The 16,021-nt window shown below is 40.1% G+C and overlaps 1 protein-coding gene across 1 annotated transcript; it reads left to right on the plus strand.

Annotated features, from left to right (window-relative positions):
• The first annotated feature begins 242 nt into the window (after window positions 1-242).
• Window positions 243-15,516, plus strand: SLC38A2 (solute carrier family 38 member 2). Its single transcript, XM_052668298.1, has 16 exons — window positions 243-527; window positions 1,074-1,237; window positions 1,374-1,455; window positions 1,578-1,693; window positions 4,399-4,472; window positions 4,589-4,681; window positions 4,876-4,957; window positions 8,035-8,117; window positions 8,999-9,057; window positions 9,172-9,321; window positions 10,089-10,168; window positions 10,264-10,364; window positions 10,730-10,854; window positions 11,148-11,292; window positions 11,407-11,504; window positions 12,194-15,516. The coding sequence occupies exons 2-16, from the start codon at window positions 1,119-1,121 to the stop codon at window positions 12,290-12,292; spliced, it is 1,506 nt and encodes a 501-aa protein (XP_052524258.1). The 5' UTR covers window positions 243-527; window positions 1,074-1,118; the 3' UTR covers window positions 12,293-15,516.
• Window positions 15,517-16,021: the final 505 nt, after the last annotated feature.

The following is a 16,021-nucleotide window of genomic DNA, read 5'->3' on the forward strand; positions in this document are numbered from 1 at the left end:
GATGGGTGGGCGGGCTCCGGCTCGTACCCCCCTCTTCACTCCCCCCCGGCCAAGCGCGGGGCGGGGGACGCAGCCCCCTCCTCTCTCGGAGCTCCCGGCGCCGCGCCCCGCCCGCAGCCTGTGCGGCGGAAGGGGGTCAGTCGGGCAGAGCGGGAGGGGGGCGCGGCGTCGACGGGAGGGCGGGCGAGTGCGCGCCGCGCCCCTCGCGATGACGCGCTGCATTCCTGCCTGAAGAGCGGCGGCGCCCCGAGGGGCCGTCAGACCGGGAGCGACGCCGCAGCCGGCACCGTGCGTCTCTCCGCTACGAGAACGCTGCCCCTGTGTTCCCTCCGCGCCGACGGCTTTTCCCAGTGACTGTGTACCCCGCCTTTATTTATTCCGGGTCCTCTTCGCCTCTCGTTCCGCTGACGCTCTGTAGCTGAGGATTTATTTTATTTTTTTAATCCTTGCGAGAAGCACAGTACAGAGCGGAGCGCTCCGTCTCGCCGGGACTCCGGGACAGACCCGCCGCACAGCCCTAGGAGGAGGTGAGGGGCTGCGGGGCCCGGAGCCGTGCTGTGCGCGGAGCCCCGCGCGGGGATGCCCAGGCGGGGCGCGTGGGGACACTGCCGCATCCCAGGAAGGATAGCAGTTGGAACCTAGGAGCGGGCGTGCGCTGCTGTACTGCGGCGCGGTCCCGTGCCCGCTCTGCGTTTTTCTCTAAAAAATGCGGTGTTGGGGTGTGTGTGGGGGGGTGGGAGGGTGCGGGAGGTAAACACGGGGCTGCGGCCGCCGTGACATCGAGCCGTGGTGTTGCATCAGTCCCCGCGCGGCTGCCGTGGGGAGAACTTCCTCCGGGGGTTGCCTCCTCAAAGACGGGGCGCAGCCCATCCCCGCGGCTCGGTGCGGCTCGGACCGCGGCTCGGCGGCTCCCCGGCCCCGCGGTCGCCACCTTTGTGTGCCCGCGCCCCGCGCGCCCCCCGCCCGCTCCTGGTACTTTTCCACTCGGCGGCGGGCGGGCGGGCGCGCGCGCGCCGGCCACGTGACGGCCGCCTTGCCCGCTGCGGCACTGACGTCGCCTCCCACCTCCGCAGGCGCGGCCGCCCCGCCGCCAAGGACAAAAGAGCGGCCCCTGCGCCATGAGCAGCGCCGAGATGGGCAAGTTCAACATCTCTCCCGACGAGGATAGCAGTAGCTACAGCTCCAACAGCAACGACTTCAGCTACCCCTACCCCACCAAGCCGGCCGCCATGAAGAGGTGAGGGGCGCGGGCGGCTTTCCCCTGGGGTCCTCGGCCCGGCGTTGTCATCTTCCTCTGGAGCAGAGATGCAAAGGGGGAAGTGGCAGCGAGGGTCTGTCTGAAGCGGACTCTGACGATGCGATGTCTTTTACAGCCACTATGCAGATATGGATCCGGAAAATCAGAATTTCTTACTTGACTCCAACGTTGGAAAGAAGAAATACGAAACTCAGTATGTAAGTACCCAGTCGTGATATCTGCAGTCCAGGAAGACGGCTGTACTGGCAAACAGATGTTTGTTTTAATTGTGAGATAGTGATAACTTTCCATTAATCATTACCTGTCTCCCTTTCCTCAGCATCCGGGTACCACTTCCTTTGGGATGTCAGTATTTAATCTGAGCAATGCTATTGTGGGCAGTGGCATCCTGGGACTTTCCTATGCCATGGCTAACACTGGAATTGCTCTTTTTGTGTAAGTATCCTTAGTTGTTTTTTTTTGTTTGTTTTTTTGTTTTGTTTTTAGGAAGCAAGCTTGCTGCTATGTAACTAATAAAGGATAGATATTTTAGGTAAAAATTGCACCTTTGCAAAATAACCTGTCATTGCTGCAGGTATGGAATTGTATTGCACTATTTATGGATTGCTTTCAATGAAAGGATTGTTATAAATTCAGAAGGGTTTGTAAAAATGTATAAATTGCAAGTTCTTCACTCATAAAAAGAGTTTACACTGAGGTTTCCTATGTTTTCTGTAGCTTCTTTGTGAGTGACAGGCCTCCCTTGAGAAGTCTGTCATTCAAAGGGAAACTGACACATAAACTGCTCTTGTAATGGTTATGCAAAAAGCACAGAATCTGTAGTGAGTTAGAAGAGAAGCATAAGATAAAGAGGATTGTTTCCTCTGACTCTTGTATGTCTGGCCCAGGACTAATGCTGCTTTTCCTCCACTGACATCGTTGACTATATGACTGTAAAGCTGTAGTGTACTTGCATCAGCAAAGAAATCCTTTTTGCTGCTGTACTCTTATGCAATTCAGGGAACTGATTGAGTCCACACCTATAAAATCACTGTTTCTGTGAGGGAGGGATGTAGAATAACCAGTGTATCTGTGTTACTCTGTGTGTATGGACAGAAGCCTTCAGGTATAGGACAAGGCTGTGGTGACACTGTTGGAAATTGTGTGAGGATGCAGTTCTGTACAGCTCTTTGGAAGGTCTTCAGAAAGATCTTCCATATACTGGAGGCAGTTTGGCTCACACAATGCATAAATTACGTGTCTAAGTGCAGCTGAGTGCAAATGGGGATTCTGAGACTTAGATAATACTAAACTGGCTAAACAGTTGTGTGCTCAGAATAGAGAGATACTTCACCTATTGACACATCAGCTTCATGCTCTTAATTTTCAGAGCACACAAGATAAACAGCATAACGCACATGAGAAAATTTCTCAGAGGAGAAATGGAAAAGAAATGAAGGGAGAAATAAATGTAAGGTTAGGTATCTGTGTAGGTGTGTACCTGACAGGGAGTCCCTTTTTTTTTTTTTTTTTTTTTTCTGAAATTTGAAAAAGTGCTGAAAGCTGTGAATCCAACAATTAGGTGATGAGATAATTTACTTATCTTTTGTTTCCACGTGGTGCATTCAAATCTTTTTACAGTAACACTGATTCAAAAGTAAACTAACCTATTAAACTTGACGTAACTGGTATAGTTCAGATGCAGGAAAGCAGAACTTCACCAGTGATGTTGAGGGAATTGCAAGCATCTTTTACTAACTAGGTTACAGATTCACATCCAGATGCAGTTGATTATGACAGTAAATTGTTAGAAGGCTGTGTGGAATCACTGGTGTCAGCACTGTGCTAAGGAAATGAATGATGCAGTCCTGAAGCCAGGAGCAGAGTTAACTTTTAGACGAGTTTGCTGACTAATGTTGTCAACACTCCTCTACAGAGCTATTCAAGGTTGACACTAAAGGATCCAGAACCTGCATTAAGTGTAATTAAATGTAACCTTAATGCATCTCACTGTACTGTTTCTAGTTGATATCTAAGTTAAATCTGTACCTCTCAGAAACAGGTTTATTTTTTTTTGTGTGTGTGCATTGGGGTAGAATTGGCACACTAACACAAGTCTCCTGTGTTCCGTGGGTGAATTCATCTTTCAGATATTCTTGTTTCCAGTTCTTTCTAGTGTTTACTAATTTCATTAACGCTAAAAATGCTGCAGAAGGAGACAGGCAGATGACACTGAGAACTCTAAATGAAGCTTTGTGTTTTTCAGCAGATGTGCTGTTAATTAAGTATACTGGAAAGCAGTATGCCTGAGTCGGTGTAAGAAGGGCCAAGGCGTTTTTGAATATATTGTAGTTTTCCACAGTCGTCTTTAGCTGTGAAGAAGTCCCCCCTAGCGTGCCACTCCAGGAAGTGCACCTGCTGTGGTTCAATTCACAGACCTGAATTTTAGATGTATCAAAACTGTGTTTCTGGAAATAATATGTGCTGCCTGTGAAAGCTGCAGAGAAGAGAAGCCGCTAGCAATTCCATGTAAGCAATTCATACGAAATCTAACTTTTGAGTAAATATTTTTTTATTGCAATAGACCTGCGTTTCCTTTTGAAGACCAGGTGCACAGCTCTGAACATACCTTAATTTTCAGTCCTTAAAAGCTTTAACAGTTTCATTTGAAAAGAAAAAAGTTTAAGCTGACAAGCTGATCTGTTGATGAGTGAGAGATAATCTTGGCTTTGACTGTGGTTGGAGCTGATGGTGCACTCAAGACTTACTGTTGAACAAGGGAAGGAGGACAGGAGAAATACAGTTTCTTACACTGATACAAAAACCATCCTGTTGACTTAAATAATGTAACAAAATAAATAATGTAACAAAATTCCAACTGCAGTGTCCTAATGGTCGCCTGTGCTTTTGCCACCTTATTAAACAATGCTTGTTTTCTGTATTTTCCTCTAGAATTTCTCTAAAATGGGTTCCTCTAAAATGCATTTTAGTATAAACTCCTTTCAAACTAGACATTAGCTGAAAGCATTTTGAAAACTCAGCCTTAGAATTATAATTTATTTTCAGATAGTGATTTAGTATAGTGTTATTGTTTGGTTTGCTTTTATTTAATAAGGTTGCAGAAAATCATTTGTGTCTCATTTATGTTTTTCCCCCTCCAGGATACTCCTGCTAGTTGTTTCAATACTTTCTTTGTATTCAGTGCATCTCCTTTTGAAGACTGCTAACGAAGGAGGTATGGCAAAGTTCTATTTTGTAAGCATGGTGTTTGTTTGTACTATTTTTTTAATATATATATTTTTTTCAAAATAACATCGTTCCAATTATCTGTTTTGATGGGTTTTCTTTTAGGATCTTTATTATATGAACAGTTGGGAATGAAGGCATTTGGTATGCCTGGAAAACTTGCTGCTTCTGGATCAATTACAATGCAGAACATTGGAGGTGAGGGCAAGATCTTAAAATGACTTTGTTGTCAGTAATAATTATTCCCTACTTATTGTGGAGACTTTTTTTTCACACAACATGTGTTCATTAACTGCTTGTGTTCAAGTGAGGTTATGAAACATGTTATGTGATTCTTGCATCTTGTGACATATTCTGTATTTGTAATGATCTATGATGTTATTCACCTACAGCTATGTCAAGCTACCTCTTCATAGTGAAATATGAGTTACCATTGGTCATCAAGACATTTATGAACATCGAAGAGAACACAGGGTAGGTGTTAGAACTCCTCATCAGAGAAACTATTAGGAGAAACAAATACGGAGACTGCATATATTTTTATTTGGAGACCACGTTCGATACACCATAGGGTAGCTTCTTATCAGACAGAGATACAGTAAGTTTCTCCTTCCCTTAAGCATTCCACTTCATTTAGATCCAGCCTGTCCTGGGAAAAGGGTAGAGAAATACAGGTGTTGTATCATATTACAAAAAATTGTTCTCTAAAGAAAATCAGGTAAGTGTTAACATATGTACATACAAGATATGTATGTAAATACACTCTTGATAAGGAAAGGTAAATGTGGTTATGTGTTGGGGTTTTTCTGTTTGTTTGCTTTCCAGTTACACTCCAACTAGTTTGGATTGATTGTTTTGTTTTTTTCATGTTAATACTGTGGTTGACTATAAGAGTAAGGTGATGTAATGAATTTCAGGAGCCGTTCTCAAAAAAGGCATGGGTTTAAAAGCTGAACTTAAGGGAGTTTCTGTGCCCAAATAAAAGTCATCAACTTAATGCCGTTTAGTCCTGGAGACACCTTAACTCCATTGTGGCTTTTCTGCTTGGCTTTTAAAGGGGATGGGGTGCCTTGGGTGGAGTTTGTTTTACCTACATCTACCAGTCTGAAAGTTAGATTTTGAGCTTATCATTCTCTGGTCTGCATATACATAAACTGTGAAGAGAGACAATCCTCTGAAGTGATCAGTTTAGCGTCCCTTATTTAGACACTTGTTTTGGGCATCTCCACTGAGTGATATATCACTGTATTGAAAGGATATGTAAAAACAGCTATCTAAAACAAGAAACCTGACTTCAGATGGATAGAGTTAAGTGCTATAAATCTCACTCTTCAGAGTTGTACTTCTGTGCCTTGTCCTGAAGTGTCCCAGTCTTGAGAGGGCTGAGCAGCTCAAGACTCCAACTTACACCTAAGCCTGAGTTCAGAAGGTAGGCATTTTTCTGCCTGTGTTCCCCAAGGGGTTCAAGCCATTTGGTGTTCATACAGTTCATACAGCTTGCTGATAGATATTGTCATGAGGCTAACAGTAATTTTTTAAATTATTATTATTATTTAATGTACTCGGATGAAGAATGCCACCTACCTCATTTAATTGTTAGCGTAGTTCTTTCCTGGGGCAGTTTATTTCCCTCATTTGGCTGAATTCTTCAAGCCTTGTTTTCCAAGCCCCTGGAACTGGTGATATTTACAAGGGGGCTTGGAGACAAGTATTTTTAATTGTCCCATCTCCAGAAGGGCATTCAAAATCAATTGGAGTTCGGGGGGAAGGGCCAGGGCTGTGAATTGCACTGGATACAGCTACTGCTGTACGAATGCGTCAGCGGTGTCTGACAGACAAAATTCAGACATTGAGATTTATATCCTCAGTTTTCTCTTTCTGGCTGTTCACTGATTTAAAGTAAGTCTTTTCTCAGTGCTCTAACAATTGTGGACCCCGTTTAACTGACTCTCTCCATGCATTGCTTAGGGGAGTCTGGGTGGCTACCATTGGCATGGATTCCACTCTGGCAGCCTGGTGCATAAAATGTAAGCACTTACCTGTTTAAATGTCCCAAAATAACGCTCACTGTAGAAAAAAATGTTCTGAAATTCTGATACAATATTACAAATACTAGCTCCATTTTTACAATTTATTTTGCATTGTCTTTTTTTAATACTCAGCTGAGTTTTGAAGCTGAGCAGTCCTGTTCTTCAGAACAGAAAAACTTTTATGTCCTTGATCTGAAAGTCCCTATTACCTTTTTGTTGTACACGCACAATGAAAGCACCCATTCTTTCGACTGCCAAATGCCAGAAGTCTGCTCTGATTTATTTTTAAATCAGACGATTGCATTAAATAAGTAAATGAAGAGCACACCACATTCATGTCCTACATACGTGGACTTCCTGAAATAGATGTCTATGCTTAGTTATCCCAGATAAAATTGGGTAAAAAGAACCAAATTATTTCTGCACTTGCTACATGAACCCAGAACAAGTCTGTTAAAAGTATTCCATATTTCAACTAGCATGTAGGCTTGTAATTCAGAAATTATGTTTGAATGCACAAATTTCCAATGGAGTAATACAATTTTCATTGTTTATCTGAATAGCAGACAGTTCATTTTGAAATATATCCTGTATGTATTCGCTAACAGTATTTCAAGTAATTGTAAAAAAAAAAAAAAAAAAACATAAAATGTTAATTTGGGAATAAGTGCTTAATGTTACTTGAATTACTTGAAAAATATGAGATATTTCTGTACAGTCACGTGAAGAAAGCAGTTACTCTGCTGTGCTAAAACTACTGAAGATCAGTTGTCCTGTTAGCTCCATGAAATTACATTCCATCTACACATATCTAGTTTTGTTCTCCCATCTTTCCAAGGAAGGTGGTCACCTTCCTACACTCTAAAATACTGCATCATAAAATAGCTGCTGCCTTGTACAGAATAAATGGAAAAATAAACAAAGATCTGAAGGGAAAAAATCTACCGAGTTTCTTTCTTACCAGTGTTCCCTACTAGAAGGGACTAATCATGCCTCCAGTAGAATCCCACTGTTCTTCCAGTACTTTCCAGCCAGTGGGCTTGAGCTACTGCCTTAATTCCAGCCCTCATCTGTTTTTCTTTAACTCCCGCAGGGCACCCAGCAGAACTTTATTGTCATTAAAGTGGATAATCACCCTGCTGGGGCCCTGTTATGTTGTAATACATCTGGAGAGTCAGGAATCAACGTTTAAGCAAATTACTATTTTTCGTGGTTTATCCCAGCTGATTTTTTTTCTCCCCCCAATCGTTTATTTTTTTGTCTTCTGACTTCCAGATGCATATTAATTTTAGAAAAAGGACACTAAAGGAAAGGCACAATATAGGTTTGGGGTGAGACAGGAAGGTCTGTAGGGCTTTAGGTCCATAGAGTAAGTCGAGTGCTAATCCTTGATGATACCAGACAGTGCATTTTTATAAATAACCACGTGTGGTAGGAAAAAATAAGATTGAGGACTAAACTGCAAATCTTGTGAGTTTTTAAGTATTTTGTTTACTTACACATGCTGTCTTTATCCTGCAGACAATGGTATCTTAATGGCGATTATTTAGTGCTGATGGTGTCTGTCATCCTCATTCTTCCCCTGTCTTTACTGAAAAATTTAGGTAAGCAGTAAATAAAGTAGAATCAGATTAAAAATGTACTGAAAATAGTGTGAGGAAATGGGTTGATAGGATGTGTGAGTTTTGGAGTCCTCTGTAAAATGACAGCTGTCCCCAAACCGGGGGGAGCTGGGGGGAGGAGGGAAGGGATGGGGGTGGGAATCTGAAAGGGTAGGGATGTGGTTGTGGACTATAGAGAGGAAAGCTTTAGAACAAGAATTAGCAGTACTTTGTGTTGCAATTGCAAGGTTTGACCTGTTCTGATCAGCTGTGCAGTGTTACTGACTGTCCTGTGGCAGTCTCCAAAGAAAACAGTGCTAGTCTTGGGCATTTCCAGTGTAAATAGAAGTCACCTTTTTCATTTCAGTTGCCAAGCAGCAGTAAAATATTTATATAAGGTGCCTTACATAAAATGTCTGTAATCCAGTAATGTATCTGAATAACTTAAGATAACATGCTTTCTATTTAAAGAATTCTGTGGTGGAACCTTGATAACTGGAAGTCTTAATGTGAATTACTTTCTGAAGTTATTACTTCCTGAAAATTAAATGATACAATAAAAACAAAAGGGAAGGCTGACTTGTCACGGAATGTATTTTTTAGAATGATTCTTATAGTCAGTATATAATAACAAAATAAATAAGGTTTTTAAAGTTACGAAGTTTATTAGTACAGACTCAGTGCTGCATTTTTCTTGCATGTCTTTGAGAACTTTCAGATCTGGGTTGAGATTAGGAAGTTAATGGGTGGTTAACTTGTTCTATTCAGTGTAAAGAAAAGTGGCAATCCAAAGAGATCGCAGTCCGAAAATATCCTGCCTTAATGATGTTACAATGTGAATACTGTATCTTAGATTTTGTTTTTTAATCTTTTTTTGAACACAGGATATCTGGGCTATACCAGCGGCTTTTCCTTACTTTGCATGGTCTTCTTTCTGATTGTTGTAAGTATAATTCTGTAGACTTCCATCTACATTTTTGAAGTGAAATTAGAGTTTCTGAGAGGCTTCACATTCTGCATTAATGAAAGTAACATAAATGCATTCATTTATTCCCAGGTAATTTGGAAGATGTTTCAGATTCCTTGTCCTATGGACAGTGACATCATAAACGCAACGTTAATAAATGCAACACTGGTACCTTTCACAGATGAAAATATAACAGTTGATGATGCATGCAAGCCAAAATATTTCATCTTCAATTCACAGGTAACTGACAGAATCAGATTCTGCATTTAAAAATAGCCAAAAGAGACCATATAAATAAGTTCTAGATCAGGTCCTTTTTTCTTATCCAAACTTGATAAGTACAAAGAATTTCTCTTATGGTAGAGTTGGACACAAGTTTACCTCCTGTAGACTAGGTGTTCCCGTGCATAGAAATGCATTGAAATTACAGGAGCTCGAGGTGTCTAACTGAGAAGAATGTCATATGCTCAGGTCTCATTCTTGGTTAGAGCATTTCTCGAGCTTCCTCAGGTTCCATTGTTTAGTCAAGCACTTCAAAAAGGCAGAACATAAAGAGGACTAATTGAGTAGTTGAAGCATGTTGCTGGGAAATGTATGCCATGATTTGAAACAGACTTTAAGGTCTCAGGCACAGTCTTGACTCTCAAATCAGCTTAATAACAGTGGTGAATCTTCAGACATGGGGAGGAAATGCACACAGTAACCAAGATCAGGCTATCACGGCTCAGCCCCATGAGTTGCAGAAGACATTCTGAATGAAAATATGTTCAGTTCAGCATGGACTTCAGTGAGACGTGAGAGTATTTCGTACCTTAATCTGAATTCTAAAAAACAGAAACATAAAACAGTTTTACTTTTGCCAAAGTGCCAGATCCAAAGGATCGCTGGTCTTCATGGAAAACTGAAAGAAATCCCGAATTCCAGAATGGGAACTTACTGATGAATTTTTTAGAACTCGATTTCTAATGTCTGTTGAGATGCTTAAAAAAAACATTTATGTTTTTCAGACTGTCTACGCTGTCCCAATCCTAACATTTTCTTTTGTCTGTCATCCTGCAATTCTTCCTATCTATGAAGAACTGAAAAGGTAAATACCAGATAAGTTCCCCTGATTTCACTGTACAAAGGAAATAGTATAAACCAGTGTTTTCTCATTGCTGACAATATTTAATTTTCTTGCAGCCGAAGCCGTAAAAGAATGATGAACGTGTCCTACGTATCTTTTTTTGCCATGTTCCTGATGTATTTATTGGCTGCTCTCTTTGGTTACTTAACGTTTTACGGTGAGTGTTACCATCCCTACTTTCCTTTAAATGAATTATGTTTTGCAGATCCGCAGTAGTACTTTCAAGTTAGAGCAAACAAATGCTTGCAGTGTGTGTTTAGAAACTGAAGTTTTGTAACGTTCATTTTTTTTATATTTTCAAAGTGCTTATCCAAAAACAGATCAGTAGTGGAAGGTGGCCTAGGGTACTGGATGAGAACAGATTAATTGCCTCCAAGTTATACTTGAGTAAAATAGAGATGTGCTTTCAGGAACTGTGGGGCTTTTGATGTGCACTGCTCAGACTGTAACAGTATTTTGAGCAAAGAGTTATCTTGGGTAGCGTGCCAACTACATCAAACTAAAGTCTTATTTTCTTTATAGGAAGAGTTGAATCAGAACTACTTCATACCTACTCTGCTTTTCTGGGTGCTGACATTCTTCTTCTAATTGTGCGTCTTGCTGTACTTATGGCTGTAACTCTCACTGTGCCTGTGGTTATTTTCCCAGTAAGTAGTTTTTTTTAAATCTTAATACAATTATTTTTTATCTCATCTGCTGATGTGGCAATTTCCATTTTTTGATGTATAGAGTTTTTCTCTTAACTGAAAAAAAAACCATAAGTTTATTTTAATAAGTTTGAAATATTTCTATGCCATTAATAAAAATAAATAGGCAGCACTTACAAAGCAGTTAACGTGAAGTCATCCAATTGTATTGCTTCCCTGATTCTGAAAGAACTCGAACTGTTAGGTTATCAGCTTACAGAAATCAGCATGTTTTTTTTTCTTCTCTTTGAAAGATCCGCAGTTCCGTTACCCAACTTCTGTGGGCAGGGAAGGAGTTCAGTTGGTGGCGTCACTGTGCCATCACAGTCGTTCTTCTGGCATTTACCAACGTGCTCGTTATCTTCGTCCCTACTATCCGAGACATCTTTGGATTCATTGGTAAGCATTTTCATAGCACTTCAGGTAGACCATTAAATCTTGGAGAATGCAGTGATGGTCTAAGTGAATGATGCTTACCTGTTCACAAAACTTTTGTCTGTGCTTTGTTAACAGGTGCGTCTGCAGCAGCTATGCTGATCTTTATTCTTCCTTCTGCCTTCTATATCAAACTAGTCAAGAAGGAGCCAATGAAGTCGGTGCAAAAGATTGGGGTATGTATAGACAAACATAGGCAGATTACACTTGCTTACTAATGTAGAGCAAAAAAATTAGTTTCCTTCTTCATAAATTAAGGATTTTGAAATCCTGGTGAGGCTAATCGATGAAGAGATCTAATGTTATTGTAATTAACGTGTGGAACTTATGTAAGTACTCAGAACTGAGGACACTGCCATCACGAGGCTCAGTTCACTTTAATGGCTTTTCTTTCTCCCCATCTCAACAGCAGTGCTACATTGAGATTGTTCTGTATTCAAAAGATTACTGACAAGCTCTGTACAAAAAGCCTTGCAGTTCTCCCTTAAATTTTCTTTCAGGAGCTTAGCTCCTGTCGTTTCAGTCATTCTGACTGATCTGTGTGCTCTGCCTGGTCTTAGACTTCACTGATGCAGAGCCAATCCAGTGCAGAGTGGCGCAGCCTGCTATCAGCAGAGCTACATTGGTTTCCTGCGGTTGAGGACAGGTCTGCTATACTGGGGGGGTATTATTTATTTTATTTGAAAAAGGATTTCAGTTACAAGAAAAACGTCCAACTTCTTATTGCTTTCTGTGATATTTTGTCTTCTTTTTTTACTAGTTGCTCCTTCCTCCATGAGCAATGGCATTCAAGCTGTATATATGCATGACTTCATAGATCCAGTAGCAGAAACTGATCCCGCTTCTTTATATTCTCTCTTTTCAGGCTGCATTATTCTTTCTAAGTGGTATACTTGTGATGACTGGGTGTATGACACTGATTATTCTAGACTGGATCCATACTGATGCTTCTGATGGGCATTAACTGTCCTGGTGTAATACTCCACTTCAAATGCCAGTGTTCACTCAGATACCTACTGAGAATGAAAATGAGCTATTCAGCTTCCTTCCTTTAAAATACAGATTCTTTGTTGATGGTTCTTCTGATTGTAGAATACCTGAACTCTGGCTTTAAGGAACTATTCTGCATGATGGAAATGGATATTAACATCAAACCACGTGAGTGTCTGGCTGAAGGAAGTGACAACTTTATTCCATTCCAGAGAATGGATAGAACTCTGTGTAGACTTTTATCAAGCCATGTTTGGCTTTCATCATTGTTACTTGGATATTTTGTTATTTTACTTGAATGTGCCTAATGGAACCATTCGATGTGAGAAATGACTCTTAATTTACAGCAAAGCATTTAAATAACCAATGAGAGAGAGAGAACAACACTATTATTTTTTGTACCAAAAATTCTTATGGACCTCAAAAGCACTATTTTGACTTTAAGAAACTTTTTTTCTAAACAGAAACATGCGCATAAAAATAAGTAATCGGTGTCCTAAATTGAATCTAGTTTGCCTCTCTTTAGAGGCCTAACTAGAAGAAATTTTATGTTAAAAAATACTTCTGATGACCAAAACAGAAGATGAACCAATTCAAATAAAATCTTCAAATGTTTCTCTTAAAAATTAATTTTTACTATACTGAAATTTTAACTACAGTTTACCTTTGTTTCAAAAAAAAAAAAAAAAGAAAAAAATGTGGAAACCCAAATTGTCAAGCTTTAAAAAGTATGTACCCCTTAGAATGGGTCCACTTGAGAAATGTAGTTAATGTGGAATTCAGAGTGATGGTATGGACATTTCCATTCTTGAAGTACTCAATAGTGCAATTGGGTAAAACAGGGTTTGGGGTTTTTTGCTTTTTTTTGTTCTTTTTTGTTTGTTTGTTTGTTTTTCTGTTGTAGATAAAAACTTAATGGCAATGGAGCATATAATTATGCCATTAATAAAAGACTCCTTCATGGAGTTCTGTTCATCAATAAGGTCCACTTTCAGTTGTAGAAATGTTTGTTGGTTGTTTTTTTTTCTGTCCTGTCTTGAAACACTCAGTAGGGAAAGAAAAAGGTCCTAATGTAGTTTACTGGTTGTATAATATTCAAAAGCTGTACAGTATTTCTCAAAGTACTCATCCATTATTGGATTTTTAATTACTTGACTATTCTGTTTCTGAGTCAAATCCACAAAATAACTGCGCCAGTGTTTCATGCTTGGTACAAACTCTCTTCACACACACAATGGGATTCCTCTTCCAATTTATAGTGTATCGTAGTATTACAGATAACCTCATAGACTGAATAGTCATCTCATACTTGTTTGCTTCAGAAATAGGTAAGTTTTTTATGAACCCTAGCTAGCTGATGAAACAGATGCTGTATGGTTGTGATAGCTGTTTTGTTTCTAGTGCATGTTTACTCTTTCATTCTTATCCCAGGGTGAAGAGAAATAACACTTATGTAACAGCGTACTTGGCTTACAAGAGGTTCTCAAACACAATATTAGGTACAAAAGCCTCGATAGGGATTGTTAATGAAATAATCATGGCAATGTGGTCAGTTTTCTTCATCTAACACCATGTTTTAAAAGTCTGATTTACGATGTTCCACTCAGCATTTCTCAGAGGGAACAAGTAGGGCCCTGTAATCTATTGATGAAACAGTGCCTGAGACTTTTTTTGCTCTTGTAGAATCGGTCAGGAACAAATCTAAATTACAGTCGTTGTTTGGCAGATAACATCAAGCTCTGCCCAGCCATTTAAAATCCACGAAAAAAAATTGCAGGTATTTTGTACTGATACTTCTGCATGGCTTTAAGTGCTGGTTGCTAAGTCTGTAATGTAAACTGTAATGAGAAGTTAGATTTCTTTTGTGGTGTTTGTATCATTCGTTTGGTGGTGCTCAACTGGCGATGAACGATCCTGAAGTCAGCACTGACTAAAGCTCCTTAGGTACTTCTCTGCCTCAGGTACTTTACATCCATGGTGTCTACCCCATGGTACCTGAATACACAGCAGTGCTGAGCGCGTGCCTCTACTTCGGCAGCTCTTCTTCCTCTGCAAACACAGAACTGAAGAGGATTGAAATGTCTACCTTTGAGCAATTTGTAGCACATAAGGGATGAAGCACTTCCCTTGCCAGCTTGATAAAAAAAATAATAATCTTTCTCTCAGAACGATAGGAGAGAACAAAATTAGAGGTTACTACGCAGTCCCTCTCTGCACCTGGAGAGGAGAACGATTTTTGTGATGGCACCTCATAATGCTGTTACCATGTATGTCATCTAACTCTTTTAATGTAGCAATTTCTGGATTTTGTGTTAAGCGTTGTATTACTTGATGGCTGGCTCTTCACCTGCAACAGTTGAGTTCCACTTGGCTGGGTTGGTTTCAAATGTATGTTTTTGGTTAGTTGTTGTTTTTAGTTATGTTTATTTTTGGAAACCTGTCTGTCTAAAGTTGCCTACATAACAAATGACCTGAAAGAGCAGCTTCAGTATTAAACCACTGTTCTGTCACCTCAGTTAGACATTACTGTCTTCCATGATATTTCAGTCCTAAGTGTAATATGTTATTTATAAAACATTAATCCATTAAGCCTAAACCTATTTTTCAATATTTATGATATTATATGTACATAAAATTGTATGTGTGTATATACTGTAAGTATAATGTATATAGTGTAGGTTCGGGGCTTGGGATTTATGTATATATTTCTCTCTCATTACTGAAAATTACATCATTTCAATGAGTTGCTCATGTTGTACATCTGTATAACAACTGTCAAAGGAAAGGTCCTTCCACAACAAAATGTAATGCTTACCAAAACGGATGTAGTGTGTTACACCAAAGGGTGTAAGCAAACGCCGAGATTGTATTTATTACAAATGTATATGTTGCAATAAACACAAATGTCACTTGGGTCCATAAAAAGCATAGTTCAGGTTTGTGTATGTTTTGCTTCTGAAATTTACCATGGATGTTTATGATTTCCTGAATGCTGCAATTTAACAACTCTTAGGCTCTAACAGACGTGTTAGGCCATCAGATTCAGGCATCCTACAGTACATCCCTGTACATATGTAAGTAGTCACTGTATTGTTAGAGGCCAGCAGAGGAGCTACAGCTGTTGGCAGAGTGCAACACAGTTTCAATGAAACATTGTATGTTTGTTTTAACTGAACTTAAATAAACAGATAATGCTAAGCAGTGGTGGTGTGGTTTTAGGGGGAGACGTTTGAAGGATTTTCTATAAAGCAGATATTGCATCTTAAATTTCAAGCATGATTTACAGGTCTATTTACAGGGGGGGAAGGGGTTGGAATTGCATACACTGAAGTCTACAATTTATGAAACTCCTGAAGTATCCAGAACAAGTCTGAACATCAAAGAAAAGGGGATTAAGCTCATCCAGAAGTCTGTTACTTCTTGCATTACGGGCAGCAATAGCCACAGACATTCTACTGGGAGTCATTTAAGTGTGAATAAATGAATGGCTGCTATTTTTCTGCAGCTAAATCTCCTGGATAGTTACTATGCTTCTCTAAAATTTTCCAAAACTGGGGCTTCTGTTTATATTGAATTATATCCAATGGCCAAAACAGAAGCGTGATGCATCAGTTCTTTGTTGCCTGGAAATTTTTATCAATTCACATGAATCTCCCTATTTCCCGACCAGAATTGGGCTTGAAAGAAGGATGCCAGAGGCGTA

This window comes from Tympanuchus pallidicinctus, unplaced genomic scaffold (genome assembly GCF_026119805.1).
Source record: "Tympanuchus pallidicinctus isolate F22 unplaced genomic scaffold, pur_lepc_1.0 scaffold8, whole genome shotgun sequence".
In the NCBI taxonomy this organism is placed as follows: domain Eukaryota; kingdom Metazoa; phylum Chordata; class Aves; order Galliformes; family Phasianidae; genus Tympanuchus; species Tympanuchus pallidicinctus.